This window comes from Palaemon carinicauda, chromosome 3, assembly GCF_036898095.1.
Source record: "Palaemon carinicauda isolate YSFRI2023 chromosome 3, ASM3689809v2, whole genome shotgun sequence".
Classification (NCBI taxonomy): Eukaryota; Metazoa; Arthropoda; class Malacostraca; order Decapoda; family Palaemonidae; genus Palaemon; species Palaemon carinicauda.
Window position 1 is genome coordinate 124940635 of NC_090727.1, and position 22981 is coordinate 124963615.

Below are 22981 nucleotides of genomic sequence, written 5' to 3' on the forward strand. Positions count from 1 at the left end.
TGGACTAGGTTCGAGTCATTCTAGGCATATGCTGTGTCTATAGACTTGTCTGACGCTTATTGGCACGTTCCAATTATTCGCCACCTCTCCCCCTACCTAGGCTTCAAGTTACTTTGATAACTTTACGCCTTCAGAACCATGCCTTTCAGGCTAAACATAGCCCCAAGGATTTTCACGAAGCTCGCGAACGCAGCCGTCCATCAGTTATGCCTAAAAGGGGTCCAAGTAGTAGCCTACTCGGACGACTGGCTGGTGTGGGCAGCATCCAGGACAGTATGCATGCAAGCTTCTAAGATAGTGATCCAGTTCCTGGAACATCTGGGATTCAAGATCAACATCAAAAAGTCTCGTCTTTCTCCAGCTCAAAAATTTCGGTGGTTGGGAATCCACTGGAATTTGGAGTCACATCGACTTCCCATTCCTAGTAAGAAGAGGAAAGAAATAGCAGGATCTGTCAAGAGACTATTGAAATCCATACGGATATCAAGACGCGAACAGGAGAGAGTGCTGGGCTCTCTACAGTTTGCTTCGACAACAGATCCAGTGCTAAGAGCACAGATTAAGGATGCAACAGGAGGCTGGAGAAAATATGCATCAAACGCGAAGAAATGGCACCTGTCAGCAGTTCACATTCAAGAGTTCCGCAATGTGACAGCAGACGCTCTATCTAGGTTTACACCTATAGAGTCAGAATGGTCCCTTGACGCAGGATCGTTCTCCTTCATCTCGAGTCAAGTCCCAGAGCTGCAGATAGGCCTCTTTGCGACGAAAGACAACAAGAAAATAGTTCGTTACGTGTCCCCTTACGAGGATCCGTTAGCGGAGACAGTGGACGCTATGTCCCTGGGCTGGATCAGATGGTCCTGTATCTATCTGTTCCCTCCGCACACCTCCTTTTGAAGGTCCTCAATATGCTGAGATCCTTCAAAGGGAAAGCTGGAATAGTGGCCACAAGTGGCCAAATAGCGTGTGGTTCCCTCTGGCATTGGAACTACGATTAAAATTCGTTCCGCTACCGGATCCATCCCTGTCTCAGCGAGTACAGAAGTCGACTGTCTTCGCTCCATCACAGAAAACACGGAACCTACATCTCATGATTTTCTCTCCTTAACGATGAGAAAAAGATTCGGTGTTTAAAAGTCGGTTTAGACTTTCGGAGGAAACCAGAAGACATTATGAGGCTTCAGGGAAGAAATAGCTATCCTTTGTCAAGGTGAAGAAACTGAAAGAAATCCCGACAGATTCCTATTTATCATTCTTCATTCTCCTTCATGAGCAAGGTTTAGCAGCCTACACAATTCTATTGTTCAAGCCTGCCTTGACAAATCAGATACCATATGCCTTACAGGTCGACCTTTCTAACGACGTTCTTAATGAACTAGCCCTTCAGCGCTTCCAAAGACCATTTGCTTGGTCATTAGATATGATTCCTCATTGTGTATAAATAATGAACAATGAGGAATGGGCTTATAAGGTTTTGAATTTAAGTCATATTTATGTTTGTACTCGCCTTGGGGACCAGAGTTAGTGAATAGTGGCTCTCTCTACAGAGGAAGGCCACGTCCAGTTCTTGGAGGGAGAACTGATTCTATTTCCAGACCCAACGTTTCTTACCAGGAACAAGCTACCCACCAACAGGTGCGGTCCCTAAAGAATCTGCCCTCCGGAGGAAGAGGCATCTCTATGTCCAGTGGAGTGCCTAAAGGTCTATCTTCATAGAACTTCAGACTTTATGGGAGGACAGCTGTTCAGAAGAAAAACCCTGGGTTCAAAGTTATCTATAACTAAGGGCGAAATTCACCCGTGTTATTCGCAGAACGGATCCAGACAGTACACCCGTTAGTCATGATCCGAGGAAAGTTGCCTCCTCCATAAAATTTCTTAATTATATGGACTTTGAACATCCTTGTTTGCACACCGGCTGGTAGTCATCCAAGGCGTTCTTTATGCACTATGCGAAGCAAGTGGAGCAACTTATGAGATCTGTGGTAGCAGCAGGTAGAATTCTTTAACCTTCTGTTTTAAGTCTGTGAGGAACAGTGTAATTAATTTGGAACGATTAATTAAGAGGTTGCGCGTGTAGTCACTTTATGTTACTACACGCTGAGCGATAGGTCATGAAAGTGTCCTTACAAACTGTTCCATTGACATCGGTAATCTATAGCATAATACGGACACTTGTGCCAAGCGTTTTTTACGCTAGTGTATGTAAACAGTATACAGACTATATCATTATTATTAATAATTCTATTGAAGTGGCAAATCTGTTTCCTAGTAGATAAAACAATATTTTCTGTTGACTGTTTTTCTTTATGCTTTTATGCATATCATCCACATTATATAAATTTTATAAATGTGATCTGATATGTTCGTTTATTAAATTTTAATAAACTAGTTCATAGTTCATGTCTTTTCGCCCACACTCATTTTATTAGAAATGTACTGAGCATTAAGATTAAAATATGGATATTTTTATCATGGTATGTCTTTCGAGACTGTTCCCTGATTCAAGCAAAAGTCCACTCACTCTAACCCTTCCTTAGAAGGGTTGACGTGGTACCCTAACGGGTTGGTGGCAAAGAGGCAAAATTTGTTTCTATGCGGATACAACCATTATCCAATAGTTACTAAGAGTGGTCACTTTGGGGAAGGTGTCACAAAATCATTCTGACTTTGGCGACTCTTATACAAACTTTGCTTTATAATGTATAGGGCGAGACCACTATACAAGCTTGTCATTTTGTCATCCATAAGTTTTTATGTACTCCTCGAGACTTTTCCAGAGTCTAGTATGACTCATCCCTGTAGGGGGCAGGAAGCACTAACATAATTCATGCTTAGATGAAATGATCTATGACGGTAACATCAATAGGTCTCTAGGTCTAGACGGACCAGGAAAATACTTTCTTGAGAGTACGGCACTGATTGGGAATCCACAGATAGAGTAATGCTCTGGTAAACTTCCATCAGGACGACATGGCCTGAGCCCAAAAAACGGATTTTGAGTGAAGCGAAAAATCTATTTTTGGGTGAGGTAGCCATGTCGTCCTGATGGACCCGCCCTTCCTTTTATTGTAAAAGGGCTGGTTAACCCCTCCCTATAATACAGTATCTGTACCACCTCGTATATCGCTACAAGGAATAAAGAGGGCGCTACCACCTTCATCAGATACACACTGGAAACGTAATAGGAGAGATGCCTTATGAGCGGCTCTCTTTTCATTCTCGTTTCAGATTCTTGTCACTATTCCCCCTCGAAGCGTTAATAATGTTCGGGGCGAAGATAGCTATGTGACGTGTCAAGAATACGTCCTCTGATCTTATCCCATATCCCTGTGAGATTATTTAGGGATATTCGCTCCAGGAGTTAGAATTCTGGATACCTTACGGTAAAATTCTCTGGGAATATCACTGTAGTCAAATATACCCTCGAAATCTACCTTATAGGAACTTCCATCAGGACGACATGGCTACCTCACCCAAAAATAGATTTTTCGCTTCGCTCAAAATCCGTTAAGTATTGACAAATTTTTCATGAAGATATGATTTCAGTCGTCGCTATGGCTGAGTTTTGGAAATTCTGAGAATTATACGTGGACGAAATTGCTTTTTTAGTCTATGAGGAAAATTCTAAATAACATAATCTTTCGTCTCGCAATTGACCAGCCCTTCTACAACGTAAAAATTTTAAAAACAGAAAATGGCTATGTGACCAAATATGGCTATTTTCTAGGCCGCCGATTCCATTGACTGTACTGTACTGTTTTTTCGCTGTTTTCGTTTGGACGACTTAACTATTTGACAACTCACCGCACACGTAACTTACGTTTACAAAAAACAATAATTTACATTAATGTAATTATGTACTGCACAATATGTATAAAATCTAAGAATCAACAAAGTCTACATATTTTATACAATAATCACTAACCATTTTCATACGAAGTTCTCCGCAGCCTTGAAGAGTAAAGTATGTACTATATACAAATACAAAATTTTCTTACATGAAAACTTGATTCTGCTCAAAAAGGACCAAAACAAGAGATACACACGTGAGGAGAGATGATGTAAGATTGACAGTTGAATAAGTGACACATGAACTTCCAAAACACAATATAAAAGAGCAAAATCATTTTTCTAGATATCACTAAGATAAAGCTGAAGTTGCTTCAATATATCAAATTGGGAAGAAAGATTCTGGAAGGCAACCAGTTTATTATTTTGTCATGTCAGTATTAATGACCCTTAATTAAACTTTTTTTCAATTGTCCTGACTTATATTCGGAGAATACCCCCCAACAAAGAGATAAAAAAATGTTTTCCACAATTACTGTTAATATAACAAAAATATAAGAAAATTAATGGCATTTTACCAGTCGTAAGAAAGTACAGATATTTTCTTGATTGTCTCCAAATACAACTTTCGCATCCCTACTTAATATCACAATATTTACTATCATTATATGACATTACAACCAGAATTATAGTTTGCTGTCTGATCTGACATACCATTATAATTCACCCATTATAGGAAAAGCACACAAGTGTTTTTTTTTTTTTTTTTTTTTTTGTCTTCTAAAGATAAGACCACTTCAATTCACTCGAAGTGATTAATATGTGAAATCAGAAAAAATCAGACTATATTAAATATTAAAATCTAAGGAAGAGTATTTTTATGGAAATATTCAATAATAATTACATAAAATTGCATAACATTCATTCAAACAATATTATATGAAAATAATTCGAATAATAATAATTTTACATCAAAACAGTTTTATGTCTAGTTTTAAGAAGTGTCAATTTCTTGGTCTTCTCACTTCCAGGTTCTTCGTTGCTCACTTCAAACACACTGATTGTGGAATTCACACTATTAGGCCGGGAGAAAACTAGCCTGGGACTTCCTGTCGGCCCAGTCCCCGGCCTGGACCCTGGCCATGAGCAGCTGGTACATGGGGTCGCTGATAGCGGCGTGCCTGACACTCGCCTCATCCATGACGCAGCTCTCGTGCTCTATTGCTGCCAAGACGGCGGCCGCAATGGCGTCGGTGAGGTCTTCGTCGAGGTCCACGTCGTGGGTGCTGGAATCGGCTTTCAAGGCGGGGTATCGTGACAGGTAGTCTGCCGCACTGTTACGCTTCCCGGGCAGATACTTGACCCTGAATCGATACTGCAGGGTTCTCTCCTTCAGCCTGAAGAGAAGGGGCTTGGAGATTTCTGTGAGGGCCCGATCCCCCAGCAACTTGGTTAACGGGTGGTGGTCCGTCACAATGGTGAGGTTGGGGCACCCCAGCAAGAACAGCCTCGCCATCTGGAGACACCAAGCTACCGCGAGGGCCTCCCCCTCCTCGGCAGCGTAGCCAGCTTCGGTGGCGGTGAGATGGCGGCTGCCGCATAGTGCCAGGCGCCACCCACCCGTGCAGCAAAAGGGCGTGGTGGCGGAGCTGCATGCGCAATACTGCTGAAGGATTACAAACCCTATGCCCTCTTTGCTCCAGTCGGTGATCGCTGCTGTGGGGCGGCTCCTGTCGTAGTAGGCCAACCCGTCCTTTGCTAATTGGCAGATCATGTCCTGGGCATGATGGAATTTAGTGCGGGGTGCCTCGTCCCAATACACTAACTTCCCAGTTGGTTTCTTGAGGAGCTCCCTGAATGGGTTCATGATGGGGGCTGTTGCGAGGAGGGGCGCCAGGTGGTTGACGAATCCGTACCACGCCCTTATGTTGGTGATAGAGGGCTGACGTGGCATCGGTAAGTGATTGATAGCCGCAAAACGTTCCTCTGTTGGCTTGTAGGCCTCCCAGTCCAAGTTGAAGTCCACAAAGTCCACTTCTCTTCTTGCGAACTGGAATCTCTCCGGCTTCAGGGTGACACCCTTAGCGCATATTTCGAGGAAGTTGTAGGTGTGCCAGAAAGCCCCTTTGATGCTGTCGTTGTAGAGCAGGGTCATCTACGCACTTACATTTCCTCTAGATGTCTTGTATGGCGTCGTCGAATCGTTGAGTATACGCATCACCGGCGGAGCAGTGCCCCAAGGGGGTACGAAAGTAACGAAATCTCCCCCAAGGGGTAATGAATGTGGTTAGGTCACGACTTTCTTCGTCTAGCTCCATCTGGTGGTATCCCCAGTACGCGTCCGCCACGGTCTTGAATGTGTGCTTAGGTACCCCGGACACCATGTCGAATGGGGTGGGGTTGCGGTGTGTCTCCCGCAGGCAGGAAGCGTTGAGGCGCTGGTAGTCGACTGTACGGCGTGACTGTCCTGACTTCTTGGCGACGACCACCATACTGGCGCACCATTCGGTCGGCTCTCTCTCTCTCTCTCTCTCTCTCTCTCTCTCTCTCTCTCTCTCTCTCTCTCTCTCTCTAATGTTGAATTAAGTAATGCAATGATATTTTCTGTGAGGGTTCTTTAATTAAAAAGTGATATACTAAAAATGATCACATTATATGAGTGAATCAAGCACTCTGTGATTGGTTAACTCATAAAACCATAGTGGATGGCTAGTGTAAGGTTTGGGAGAGAGAACCAATGGACTGAAAGAAGTAATGTTCATAAATGCTGAACTGCTGCTTACCAATTATTGCTCTGCTATCTTAAGAAAATTAATTGTTATTGGACTTATGAAATGTGCATGGGTAAAGTTTTTCAGTCTGACCAAAATTTACAGCTTATTCCAAAAGTCATTATTTTAGCGAAAAACTCTTCTGGTAGAATGTTATATCGAATAACACAACAAATGGGTCTATACAACGTAGTTATAATTTCCAATTCATTGCCAAAAATATTATAATACTGATGAACGATATTGAATAGGGAGCCGAAGTCATGACGTCAGTTAATATGGCAACGGCCACCCTGGTTAAACACTGTTCAGAAATATCCTTGAGCGGGCTGGCTGCTTTCAGCATAACGCAGAGTTGATTTCCGACTACTCTGATGACAAATACATAAGGCGGGATAAAAACCACTAAATTTCAGATAATATACTGCCCTTAGCCTATTCATATGGGATAATGACTGGAAAAGTCTAGTTAAAATGTGGCTATGTTAGAACACTGGTAAAGTCCCAGGTCTGTCAGCCCATGAAGCAGTTGTTGTGAAACGGCACGTGGTAATTTGACATGAGACATCGGTTCTCTATCACTTTCAAATTAAATGCTTCCTTCCCAGTAACAGAACGTTTCCTCTGCCCTACCCAACCATTTTCGCCTTTAGAATCACACTCTTTCGATATATATATATATATATATATATATATATATATATATATATATATATATATATATATATATATATACGCTTATAGACGTAAAGGGCTTCGGTTTGATTTCGCCTGTCGTCTCTATCTAGAGCTTTTAAATCATTACATCTCCATTCACTATCTCCTACTTTACGTTTCATAGTCCTCATCCACGTAGGTCTGTGTCTTCCAACCCTCCTAGTGCTTTTTGGAGCCCAGTTGAAAGTTTGGTGAACTAATCTCTTTTGAGGAGTGCGAAGTACATACCCAGACCATCTACATCTACCCCTTACCATGATCTCATCCACATTCTAATTCGTGTAATCTCTCTTATAATATCATTTCTAATCCTGTCCTGCCATTTAACTGCCAACATTCTTTTGAAGGCTTTCCTCTCAAATCTACAATATCTGTTGGATAGTGTTTCATTGTCATACCATGACTTTGTTCATACCGTAACACCAATCTCACTAAACCGATATATATATATATATATATATATATATATATATATATATATATATATATATATATATATATATATACTGATTTTTAAAGGAAATTTCACGCAATTTCATTTCCGAATTTTACATAACCTACCCATTGTCGGATTTCTTTTTTTTTAATCTTTCATTTAACTCATATTCTGAAGATCCTTTATTAGAGACCATAGTCCTAAATATTTAAATGATTCCACCTCATTAATCCTCTTTCATTCCAATATTTCATCTTCCAATGCATATTCCATTCTCCTCATCTCTGTCTTTCTTCTATTTATCTTGAACCCAACTTCATGTGATATTCATGCATTTTGGTAAGCAGGTTTTGTAAGTCCTGTGGTATACTGCTAATAAGGACAACGTCATCAGCATACTCTAGGTTAGCTAATTTCCTGTTACTTATCCAGTCCAATCCTTCTCAACCATCCCCAACTGTTCTATGCATCACAAAATCCACAGGGAGGATAAACCACATAGGTAACCACGCACTCCCTTGCAGTATTCCACTGTTCACTGGAAATTCATTTGATAAGACTCCAGTAACATTAACTTTGCACTTGCTATGCTCATAAATATACTTGAATCAATTTTACATATTTAAGAGGAACTACATAATAATGTAGGACTCTCGATAAAACTGGTCGGTGCACATTATCAAAGTCTTTCTGGTATTCCACAAATGCCAACAAAAGTGGATTTCTATATTCTACACATTGATATACCACATTTCTTAAAATTAAAATTTGATCAGTACAACTTCTACCTTTTCGAAATCCTGCTTGTTCATCTCAGCTTTTCATGTCTTTCTCTCTAGTCTCTTTAGAAGGAGCATACTGTATATGTTCATGAGTGCTGACGTAAGTGTTGTGTCTCTGAAATTATTGCCATCAGTCAGATCACCTTTAATTGCCATTTTCACCAACACTTCTACCTCTCATTCATCAGGTTTTGGCTCTTCATGCCACATTCAATAAAATAATCTTTTTAGTATTCTGGGAGTCATATGATTTTCGGCCAATGCCAATATCATTTCAGTAGTCATTCCATCGTATCCATATCTTTAGTTTTTAAATGACAACTTCGAATTCAAACACACTAAATTCATTCATGGGCACATCAAGATTTCCCTCAACTTTAGGTATGTCAATCAACTAATTCGCTTCATATCCTCCATCCATGACCTCACTAAAGTGTTCCATTCAATGTTGCCTTTCTTCATCTTTTGTTGTTATAACAGATCCATCCCTCTTTTTAAAGGGTATAAGCTTCTTCTTTGCCCCAGTAGATACAGTATTTTATTAATATACCATAGCCTCTTATTGTATTCATAACTTCGTCAGTCTCATCTGCTTTCCTGTTTAGATACTTTCTCCAGTCATTCGTGGCTTTTCTTTTTACTTCACTATCAATACTGTAATCTTTAGCATTCTCTATCTTGTAATTTTCATTACCTTCTCAAAAACTCGCAACAATCAATTTATGTCTTCATCTTCTTTTCATAGTATTCCAAGTAGCATTTGATATATATATATATATATATATATTGGAGAGAGAGAGAGAGAGAGAGAGAGAGAGAGAGAGAGAGAGAGAGAGAGAGAGAGAGAGAGGACTCCTAGCTTGTGTTTACGAAAGATTTTTCAGTCGGGTCATATTATATTTCCAAACTAAACATCGATCTTTTTTGTCAACAAGTTGTTTGTGAGAATGGCAAAGCAAATAACACAACAAATATACCATATCATCATAAGTTAGAATATTTATAATGATAGAATCAAGATCTGCAGAAATTATACTGAATTTACGTTCATCCATAATTTTTCGTGGTTCCCCTACCATCACCCCCCTTACGGCTCTAACAAGTACTTCACCGGCCCACCGTCGTCCTACCCCCGCCAGTTGGCCTCCCTCCTAACAACCAAACTCTTCTATAGCTGAAATTCTGGAATCTATAGATATTGGGGGTGACGGAAGGGGACTGGAGACGACAGGACATTTGCTTTTGACTGTACCTCATATGTTGTAAGAAGTGAAAAACATTACAACCACTTAACTCACAAAGGACAGAATTCATATCCTTCGGGCTTATTCATGTCTATTATGCCCACACTGATGATCTCAAACATAAGATGTTCTCTGCAAAATGCATGCTAGAAAGACGTTACAAAGGCGTAAGTGACACTGGAAGGCTCAAATCATTATTAGACTTGCCGAAAATTTGTAATCCATAATCCATATGAGTAGACATTTCTGTGGTGTTACCTATGCCGTCGGCTTCTGCAGAGAGAAGCTTCTCTTTTCTGAAATTTATTAAGACTGCTCTCATCGTTGCAATGGACAATGGTAGATTAAACAATCTTGCTGTATTGTCAACTGAAAGTATGAAAGTTAAAAGACTAGATTCAGAGGAATTTTATAGATAGGTTTACAGAAAATCACAAGAATAGGAGAATATTGTAAAAGTGAGTCGTGTCCCAGTAGTCTGTTGCTTCATCGCATATAATGTATGGCAAGCAATTTATTTTTATTTTGATACTTTTTACAGTATATATATATATATATATATATATATATATATATATATATACTGTATATGTTGAAATGACAACGTCCTACAACGCTTACAGCAATATTATCATCTTTGTATAAATTTTTCTGTACATATTATTTATTCAGTCCGGCAAAGAATCATCTGCCCTTCATTTCTATATACAATTCATTATCATATGTCAAGCGTGGGCTTTCATATTTATTGTAATGATAACTGTAGAAGACATGAATGTCCCGCATTTTTCACCTGTTCGCGGTCGGTCAGTCACCTTGCTACTTTGCCGTCCGCACAGGTCAATGTATTTAGCCCGTGTCGGAAATAAAGCATAACTCGTCTATGGTCTGTCATCTCGAACCCTCAAAATGTAATTTCATTCATCCATTTAATTTTTTGATCAAGAGTACCTATTACATAATAGATTTATGAAAGTTATTTTCTTCTTGAATTTCCATGATTATATTTTACAATTTATATACGCACATGAATAAATGCCTTTAGAATAGCTCACTTTATGTTTTTCAGTTTTACATCTGTAATTCTACCACTTTTGTAATTACATATGATAATAATGTACCTGAATGTAACAAACAAACTTCTAGCTACGCCACTGACGCGCACGCAGTCAGCTGCTCGGCTTCATACGTATCAAGGTTTATGATACGCATATTGTATACGTTTGTACACCTCTCTTAATAGTAGGGACCTTGTTGTGAGAGACATCGTTATCGATTTTAAAATTCTACGTAGATATTGCGAAGCGCGTTTGTGTAAGTGTAGACCCTTTTAAACCTATATCTCCAAGATCTTAATTTCATGTAGTACTCTTTGCAACCCAATAGAGGTATGTTATTGCCATTTCTAATGAATCGTGGTAATGTAATATTGATCAGCTATGTTAGAAATTGAAGATAAAGAATATAGAAATTGACAAAACTCCACAATAACTGCATTGTCGTCACGTTTCGCTAAATTTTCGAGTAGTTTTTTACTCGATATATAATGCTATTTACGTCTGTCTTGGGCATATAGTTGGGAAAATAAATCTGACTATTTAATATCTCGAAATAGTTTTGAAACAGGAAATAAGGAGCATCAGCATACGTATGCGTTAATCGTCAGACATTAGATAACACGTAACCTATTAGGTCTACTACATACGTATGAATGAAAACCCAGCTACAGATGAATTTTGAAAGGAACTTATAACCTTTTACAGTTAATTCTCATTAACTTGCATAATGCATTGCGTAATTTTGACGCATCATGCCAATGATATACGCAAGAAAACTACATTTGCGTAGGAAAGTCTTGCATACTATGATCAATCCTTGACCTTCCGTCCACAAGAAATATAATGATATTGATTACTAAAATATTTTCTTCCATATTTTAAAATCCCATTGCTCATTGTATTATCTTTTGGTTGGTTTAACATATTAATTACTAATTGAAAAATTGCATCTTTAAACAATGGCTTTAAATGTTTCCTGCTATATTTGACTTCTAAACGTTAAACTTTCAAAAGTCAGTAACTGGTCTTAGTTTGATCTTGGGCTCAATTGGAATTTCCTTAAATTATTCAGTCTTTATTAATAGCTAAGTTCTTCAATTACGGAGATACAATTAAAGTACAGTATGGCAATGCAAGGTGACACACACACACATCTCCCTAAACAGCAAGAGCCTGGCGAGATTGTATATATATATATATATATATATATATATATATATATATATATATATATATATATATATATATACAGTATATAATGTATATATATACATACAATAATATACATATATATACACAATGATATATATTCAAAATAATATATATATACATATATATATATACATATATATATATATACATTTATATATACACAATAATATATATATATGTATATATATGTGTATATATATACAATAATAAACATATATATTTATACATATATATACATGAATATACATATATATACATATAGATATATATTCATATATATATATATATATATACATATATACACATATATAAATATACATATGTACATATATATTCATATATATTCATATATATATATGCATGTATGTGTGTATATATATATATATATATATATATATATATATATATATATATATATATATACATATATATATGCATGTATGTATATATATATATATATATATATATTCATACATAATATATATATATATATATATATATATATATATATTCATATATAATAAATATATATATATATACATATATATATAAATATATATATATATATACATACATACATATATATATATATATATATATATATATATATATATATATATATATATATATATGCCTGGACGTGCTTGTAAAAGTGAGACACCCTGTACACAAAATATATATACTGTACATACATACATACATACATACATATATATATATATATATATATATATATATATATATATATACATATATATATTCCTGAATTTGTTTGTAAAAGTGAGGGTGTCTAAATACACAATACATTATGTCCACACAGGGACACATTATTATTATTATTTTATTATTATTATTAATATTATTATATTATAATTATTTTTATTATTATCATTGTTATTATTTTATTATAAATATTATTATTATTATTATTATTATTATTATTTTATTATTATCATTATTATCATTACTATTATTATTATTATTTTATTATAATAATAATAATTATTATTATTATTATTATTATTATTATTATAATCGATATTATTAATAATATTATTAATATTATTATTACTTTTATTATTATTATTATTATTTTATTTTTATAAATATTATTATTATTATTATTATCATTATTATTATTATTATCATTATTATTATTATTAAAACTCTAGTTGGAAAAGCAGGATGCTACAAAACTTAGTTATCCAACGGGGAAAATAGCTCAGTGAGGAAAAGATATAAATAAACTATATACAAGAAGTAATGATTAAAGAATATAAAGAATTTTAAGATCACTAATAAAATTTAAATATATATGGCATAAATAAACTTCGAAGAGCAATACTCGAAATATATTAATTCCTCTTTTGCTTAAATGCCAAAATTTCTTCAACTTAAAACTTTTTCCAAGCCAGTCTCCTGAAGACATATATAGATAATAGAATGACTACATTGATAGATAAATGCATACACAAAAAGATAAGTGCACAGATAATGAAACACCAAACAAATAAAAGCTCGGTAAAAATGGACAAATACTGTACGCAATATATCTAAAGAAAAGTATTCGTTATCAAACTAAGCATTTCTTATAAAATAGAAAGTGGTACAGAAATAACTAACGTGAAAACCATCACTCTGTGACATACATAAACATGAAGTATGTTTAAGATTTGCTTACACTGGTAACCAAGGTTGAGCTACTTAGACCGTGAGCACAACGTATAGCAGAACTAGCGTATCCGTATGTTTCTTCTTGAGCGCAGAGAAACGAAACTCCACACCGAGTGAAGGGAAGGAAGTCCTAAGCCGATGAAATGTTTTCAGTTGTATTAGAGCGAAGCCCTGCGTGGGTGGGTGGACTAGTGCAAGAGTTTTCCTTGAGGCATTAAGTTCTCAGAAAGAAGTGGTGCTAAGTAATTAGATTTCCGGAAACGTTCTTAGTAACAGTGTTTAGGGAAAACCCTTCTTGCAAGTAATCGTTTCATGTTGACTTGGACGCTGAAAACTGCCCCAAACTTCAAAAGTATCGATCCCGCTGTCCCCGATGCCGACACCATGGAAGACTACTTGTCAAACGCGCTCGACTACCAGTATATGTTTGAGAAGAGAACGACGCCTTGGGAGATGGCCCAATGGGACCCAGACGAGTTGCAGTCCTTCAAGATAGATCTTGAGAAGGTCGATCGACTGTATCATATTTCCTTCCTCGACGAAGGCTGTGTCGGCCAGGAATACGAATTCATTGCTCGACTGAATCACAAAGGGAGGTTGCTCTACGTAGAACTCAATGCCGGATGTGACTACACTGGGTTCGATTGCCAAGGATATGGCATCATCTTCGTGAGCAGCGACGCCAACTTATTCTTGAACCTCGTCTTGACGAACAAGTGCAAAGAGGATCTCATTCATAAGTCTCTATCGGAGGACGGCGTCGAAACCGAAGAACTGTCGATAGAGTACAACGCCTGCAGCAGGATGTTCCTGAAAAATACCCCGATGTTGAAGTACCTCTGTCACATGAGCATTTACGAAAACAGGATAAAACTTGAACCACATCTTTCGACTTTGCCAAAAGTCCTTAAGAAAAGTGTAGATGAGTTCATCAAATTCAAAGAGGCCAAAGAAGCCTATGATGAGTGTTAGTTAAAGTGACGACGATTACGACAAAAACAAAATGTCCTAAAGCTCAGGTTTACTGTAAGTGGTCAACAATGAAAACAAGAGGTGTTTTAAAGGTGAAAACCAAGTACAAATAAATAAGAATCTCAGTCTTATACACTTTATCTGTTGTTATCTGAATGTTAGGCATCCAGCTATACTACATTGCCATTAGTGAGAATGAAAGGTTACAAATGTGTTAAGAATTTCGTATAAATTACAAGTTACTATGATTATGAGCCTCTGCATCGATTGGAAGGAGTCCTCAAGTGTAATTACAATAATATCACGTTGTCTTTACTAATATGTTCATCACAAATGCTTTACTTGTTTAGATCCGAAAATGGGAGACGTCTCTTTGTCGTCTCCGTATTGGTCACACTCGGTTGACACACGAGTTTCCGCTGAAGGGCCAACACCAACCGTATTGTGACGACTGTTTAGTACCTCTAACAGTAAGGCATTTGTTGACCGAATGCCCCAATTACAACAACTTAAGGAATAGATATTTGTTTGAGGCTCGAGGTGAGGATGGCAGGTTCATCCTTGCCAAGATTCTTGGAAATGATGTGTCCTATCATGCAAGTGGCATTTTTAGATTTATTTCAGAAGCAGGTCTTCTGAAAAATATTTAACTTTTATGACATTCAACTTTTATGATTTTAATTGAATACTCTTTTATTTTTTTATTTTATTTTATTTTTGTATAGATAAATTAAATGTTACCGGCGTCAATGACCTTAGATGTCAGGATGCTTGAAAACTTTAAATCAATCAATCAATCAATTAGAAAACGTGAGAGGGTAACTTTAATAAGCCTGGCAAAGGATAAATACTAATCTAAAATAATAAAGATAAAGTGTGAGAAGATTTATGTCAAGTCGACCCAATTGTTCAAAAGGGGCCACTGAACCTACTTTTCTTACAGTACTCAAGTAAATGTTTACACGTTTACTTCTTAACTTTAAAATGAGACTCCTCATGTTGATGGGATCTTCTAATAGTAGCTTTTTGGAAAATTTTGCTTGAAAGTTGACATATTGATGATTTAACTTTTCATAATACTCGTTGATTTTAACTCTTACTCGACAGTTTCTTTCAAGTCTCGTTCAAGTTTACTACAATATAGGTTATTATCTTTGCTACTGAAAGCAACGTTATCCTGGGAAGAAAAAATGGGACAATTTGGACCTCAATGGCTGGGAAGTAAGCTATACATGTACAAAATATAGCATTCCTCATACCAGTCACATTCTTGACAGGAACTATAAGGACATGGTAGGCCTACATGTTGCCTTCCAATGAAGTTGGGTATAAAGCATTTCATCTTATTAATATGTTGTTGCTGTATTTAAAAATAGTTTTGGTTTCCCTCTACCTGCAACTGAATTATAGGCTATGGTTCAGGTGTTGGGCTGAGGGATTTGTCTTTTCAGTTCCACCACTTTTCTTTCTTCCCTCTATTCCTTTCAGTTTATTTTCCATTTTGTCACATTTAGTATGAATTTATCTTTTATCTTTCTTGATTAATTATTTCTCTCTCTTCTCCTTTCATACCGTAACTTTAACTACTTTATTTCATTCTCTCTAACCTAAGTTCTTCACAGTAAAACAGGACACACACTAGACTTCTGTTCTCTCTCGCTACAGCTTGCACTGCACTTTCTCCTCAATAGTCCAAGCTTTAATATGTACCATAGAAAACGATACTTTTCCGAAGAAAACGAGAAACCTATCTGTTTACTTTGGATTGGTAACTATAACATTACAGACGACTAACATTTTAATGGTTACTTAACCTGTTACACTCAGTTCATTTTGGATACAAAACTTCGTTATTCTTTCACACATTTCCCTCTGTTCTGGAAAATATAATGATTTACATAGAATTTTTATGCATAATAAAAAGACTTATAATAAAAGAGACTGTTATGCAAATAGCTACACAATAAACACGTGTTTCTATCATTTGATACCATGGTAAGTAGCTGTCGAATAGTGTACATACGCACGCACAGTATTTACTATATATATAAACATATGAATATATATATATATATATATATATATATATATATATATATATATATATATATATATATATATATTCCCTTTGGATGGCTGAAAAAACCTTTGATAGTGTGCACCGGCCAATTTTGTGGGGAGTCCTGCGTAATTATGGAATTCCTCTTAAATATGTAAATTTGATTAAGTCTGTTCATGAGCATAGCAAGTGCAAAGTTAATATTCATCGAGTCTTATCAAATGGATTTCTAGTGAACAGCAGAGTATTCTAAGGGAATTTGTTGTCACCTATGTTGTTTATCCTCCTCATAGATTTTGTAATGAGTAGAACAGTCAAGAGATTGTGGAGAAGGATTGGACTGGATTGGTGATAGGAATTTAGCAGACCTACAGTATGATGATGATGATGATGCTGTCCTTCTTAGCAGAACACCACGGGATTTGCAATGCTTGCTTACCAGAATGCATGAAATATCACGCAAGGTTGGGCTGAAGATAAATAGAAGAAAGATAAAGATGATGAGAACGGAGTATGCAATGAAAGATTCAATATGATTGGAAGGAGAAAGGATTAATGAGGTGGTATCATTTAAATATTTAGGAACTATGATCTCCAATATAGGGTCTTCAGAATTAGAGTTTAGTGAAGGATTGTCAAGAGCAAATCAGACAATGGCTGGGTAAAGTAAACTTTGGAAATCAAATCACCTGAAATTACATATAGAAATCAGACTATATACCAGTTTAGTGAGATCGGTGTTATTCTAAGGATATGAGTCACGGCATGACAATGAAACAATCTCCAATAGATTTAGTAGATTTGAGAACAAAGCCCTCAGAAGGATATTGGGAGTTGAATGGCAGGACAGGATTAGACATGAAACTGGAAGAGAGATTACTCGAGTACCATATGTGGATGAGATCATGTTGAGGGGTAGATGGAGATGGTTTGGGCACGCTCTTCGCACTCCCCAAGAGAGATTAGTTCGCCAAACGTTCAGCTGGGCTCCATAAGGCACTAGAAGAATTGGAAGACCCAGGGCTACATGGCTGAGGACTATAAAGCGAGAAGTAGGAGATGATGAATGGAGAAGTATTGAATTAAAAGCTCAAGACAGAGACGACTGGCGAAATCTAACCGAGGCCCTTTGCGTCAATAGGCGTAGGAGGAGATGATATATATATATATATATATATATATATATATATATATATATATATATATATATATATATATATATATAAATTACAATCATTTTCACATATACGATTACTCGTAAGCGAATCCAGCACCAACAACAGTGAAAGTTGGGTAAGTGTTTGCCGCAGTTGGATGTCAGGATGACAGACCTCAAACTCGATCAATCAATTCCCGCCGTGGCGAAGACAGGAATATTCAAAGGAGTGTGACCTCCACAACTTTCATTGATAACCATTTAGAGAGAAATTCGAATATATGACGTGAGTTTACTATATCAAAATATAAAAAAGGGTTTAATACATAACAATGAAATAAAAATCGAGACTTTATTTCATTAAAATTATCCTTTTCTGTACGTTGAATCTTGCCAATTTCTTCCCTGAGGATCCAGGCCTGGCTATGCCACTGATTATTATTATTATTATTATTAATCACATCTCATCACCATCATCATTATCTTTATCATTACTAATTATTATCAATCATCATCATCATCATCATCATCATCATCATTATTATTATTATTACTATTATTATTATTATTATTATTATTATTATTATTATTATTATTACTTGCTAAGCTACAACCCTAGTTGGAAAAGCAAGATGCTAATAGCCCAAGGGCTCCAATAAGGAAAAATAGCCCAGTGAGGAAAGGAAATAAGTAAATAAATAAAGGATATGAGTAAAAATTAATAATGAAACATTTTAAAAACAGTAACATCAAAACAGATATGTCACAAATAAACTATAAAAAGACTTATGTCAGCCTGATCAACATAAAGAGAAAAAGAAAAAAAAAATTTGCTGCAGCTTTGAACTTTTGTAATTATGCTCTGTGAAATCCTTAAAGAATCCTATATAATTTCAGCATATTATTTGGATATATCTAAGATCTTATGGCAGATAAATTATAGTTTACGTGAAGAGGAAACATAATTAATTAATAGCAAATGCCCTTCATATGATAACAGTACAGTCAATTTCTGCAATATATACAAACAATATATTTATTTCAATATTGTTGCTCTTCTTAAAATATTTTATTTTTCCTTGTTTCCTTTCCTCACTGAGCTACTTTCGCTGTTGGAGCCCCTGGGCTTATAGCATCCTGCTTTTCCAACTAGGGTTGGGGCTTAGCAAGTAGTAATAATAATAATAATAATAATAATAATAATAATAATAATAATAATAATAATAATAATAATAAGCGTTTATTATCGTAGGACAAGGATTTTCCCAAGTAATTGATTACCTAAATGGAGAAATTTATCGAGTATAAACAGACACGAGGGGATGAATGAGAACATGAGATGATATAATGAATATCCATGGAATTAATGTAAATGAAGAGGTACGTATGCTTCTGGAAGACGTCCAGAGAATGAAATTATAACATGGAAATAATATTGATAATCACTAATATTAATATAATAATGATGATAGCAATGATAACTATTAGAAAATAATATTTATTAGATTTTGTTTTTCGAAAACAATGGCAATAAAAAGTGCATATTCACACGAAAATTTTCAACATTATTTTAAAGCCAATCGATACTAGCCAACCTTAAAAGAACTTATCCCATCTCACAAAAATATCTGGTAAAACTCACCCAAGTGACAAATGCCATAATACTCTTCAGTATTTTCTCTCGTCTTTGTTATTCAATCTCTGAGGGAGGCTGGAACCGGGACTATGAATCAGAAGAAAGAATGGAGCGAGGTATGTGGCACTACTACCACCATGTTTGGTCAACCGCTGGTGCCATGACGCCTTCTTCTTCTTCTTCTACTAATACCCAACTTGGCGCCACTCGACGCGCACTATGCATCCTCCCTCGGTTGGGTGGTACTGTATCGGCCCTGGGGGCTGGGTGGTTCCATAGGGACGGGAGAGGAAGTACTGAACAACCCCGTCACCTTCCCATCCCCTACCACTGATTCTCCTTCAATCCAGCGAGGGAAACATCAAATTCTTTAATAAAAACAAGGATTAAATCTTGTTGTTTTGCAAAATTATTCAGCCGTTTTATGAAGACTTAAATAACCCATGACGACAGTAGCCTTGACTTAAGATAAACTAAGAAAAAATTGCTGGAAAAATATTTTTGGGTGGCGTCGTCGAAGCGGCCATGTTTTCTGCACATCAACATTACTACCGCGGGAAACCCAAGATCCAGAGAGACCACCTTGGGGCAGACGGGTAAACTTTTTTAGACCTTCAGTGGGAATAAGAATTTTATATACAATACCTGTGCGTATTTCAGAACATTTCCGCGTAGGACACCTGCAAGATTTGGCAAAAGTCTGGGTATCTCCGAAGACTCGTATAGATCGATCGAGAATATTGATGTGAAAGGAATCAATTGAAGGCTGCTTTAATTTTTTTTTTAAAAATGTCCTTATCGAAGAAACAGTATATAAAGGGTGACATACAGTACATATTTGTATATATACATAAACATAAACACATACACATGCACAAACGCACACATACACACACAAATATATATATATATATATATATATATATATATATATATATATATATATATATAAAGGGTGACACACAGTACATAATTATATATATACATATACATAAACACACACATGTACACAAACACACACATATACATATGTATATATACACACACTCATATATATATATATATATATATATATATATATACATATATATATATATATATATATATATATATATATATATATATATATATAAAGGGGTGACATATAGTACACAATTGTATAAATATATAAACACACACGTACACAAACACACACACACACAAACATATATGTATATATATATATATATATATATATATATATATATATATATATATTCATATGTAAGCATATATAATACACACGCGAACACACACACACATATATATATATATATATATATATATATATATATATATATATATATATGGGTGTGTGTGTGTGTGTGTGTGTGTGTATGTAATGTCAAATTTGCGATTTGTTTGAGGTTATGCCAAATGCTCAATCTCATTCTTACAATCTTAGAATATTTGAAAACCAAATATGAGCAGGGAATTTCAAAACCGTGAAAATTAAGACGAGCCTTTAATAAGACTTCTTGAGATGCATTCAGTATGAGAGAGAGAGAGAGAGAGAGAGAGAGAGAGAGAGAGAGAGAGAGAGAGAGAGAGAGAGAGAGAGAGAGAATTCATATTAAGATTGTCAAGTTGTTTTCAATAAGATCGAGAGAGGTGACCCATAAAAGAAGTATGGAGTGAGAAAGAATCACTATGCAAAAAGCCTTAAAATTAGCGTCTTACACACACACACATACACACACATACATATATATATATATATATATATATATATATATATATATATATATATACACACACACACATATATATATATATATATATATATATATATATATATATATATATATATATATATATATATGGGTGTGTGTGTATCTATATTTCCTCAATTATAGAAGCATTAAAAAGGCACAAATATATCTTCTTTGCAATGCACTCTTAAGTTACTGAGGGTGTACAATATCTTAACTGTGACTTTTATTTATGGAACTGAAAGTGAGATGACTTAGCACCACTTGAGAGTTGTACAAATAGCACCGTTTTCTTCTTCTTCTTCTTCTTCTTCTGTATACTGTCTGCTCTTGCGCTAACAAGCGAAGAGGAGAGGAGAGAAGAGAAAGAAAGGAAGAGTGTGGCTCATCTCGCCAATATATTATGGAACTGAAGTGTTGGCGGTGTGGCGCCATGTCTATGAAAGTGCGCAAGCGCGCGCGTGCTCTAGTGTGTGCGTGTGTGGTGCGACGTCCTTGGGGGATGCCTCTCTTCCTCATTCTTGTTACCTGACGTCAGCCCCACCTCCATATCTGCAAAGGGCCACATCTCGATTTCATGGAAGACGTCTTGCCTCCCTTGGCAGGAATATTTTCGCATAAGAGTTTACCAATCGGTTCGTTGGCGTTAATTATGACTAATATTTGAAAAGATAGCGAATATAGGGATTTTTTTTCCTGAACTATACAAATATATATCTTTAGTCGTTAGAGTTTTTGAGTTATGCATTTCTCATGCAAAACATAAATGGATTTGATTTGTTTGTTTACGAATGCACATTGATATTACACGCGTAGATAACTTACGAAAGTAAATGCAATTTAATATAGATTATCTCAAACATTAATTAGGCTAATGCATAAATTAACTTCCAATTTCTCTTATATAAATTGCCATTCTTTGATGATCTGGTGATTAGAAATAAGTGAAAATTCTGACAGTTTCCCACACCTGAAATTTGGACGATCACATAATACCCGTTTTTTTAATACAGGAATTTGTGTCAAATACTCGATATAATATATAATAATAAATCTTTATTTCCAATTTAACATGTGTTATTCATATTAGCAAAAAAAAAAAAAAAAAAAAAAATACCTTACCAAAAGTGTCAGTTACCATATCCCATGATTCTACAGCCAGACTAAAAGCTTTTGGAGATTTCATAACAGTTATAACGTAAATTTGTATATTACGTCTTGTGTTTATGATAAAAACAATATGACAATACATTTGCTTACAATATACTGCAATATCTTGGTTAAAGATAGAATTTTAGAATTTAAGCATAATTTATCTTAAAATACGCGACTTTTTCGAAATTTACGTAAAAATATTCTAATGAAAACCGCTATAGCCTAACCAAAATAATTCTTTTTCAAAGAGAATAATTCCAAGTAGCTTCTAAAGGAATTCCGAAACAAATAAATAAAAATATTACTTTTATGTGGTAATATTTACATAAAGAACGCTACGGATCAAGCTACATTTATCACTTTTGCTGGCTTCATTTTTGCTGTCCAAGAAAATATTTTAAGACTCAAATTGCAAAAAAGAAGAGAAAAAAAAAGAAATAAAAAAGAAAAAAAAGAAATAAAAAAGAAAAAAATCTATACAACTTTTAGAGTAATTGAAAATATTTTTTCCTGCCACCAGTAATTAAAAAAGAAAAGAAAAGGAGTGGCAGGCTGTAAGTAAA

General features: G+C 35.4%; 1 protein-coding gene across 1 annotated transcript; it reads left to right on the forward strand.

Moving 5' to 3' along the window:
- Window positions 1–13499: 13499 nt before the first annotated feature.
- Window positions 13500–14951, forward strand: LOC137637866 (uncharacterized). Its single transcript, XM_068369977.1, has one exon. The coding sequence runs from the start codon at window positions 14002–14004 to the stop codon at window positions 14659–14661; it is 660 nt and encodes a 219-aa protein (XP_068226078.1). The 5' UTR covers window positions 13500–14001; the 3' UTR covers window positions 14662–14951.
- The last annotated feature ends 8030 nt before the right edge of the window (window positions 14952–22981 follow it).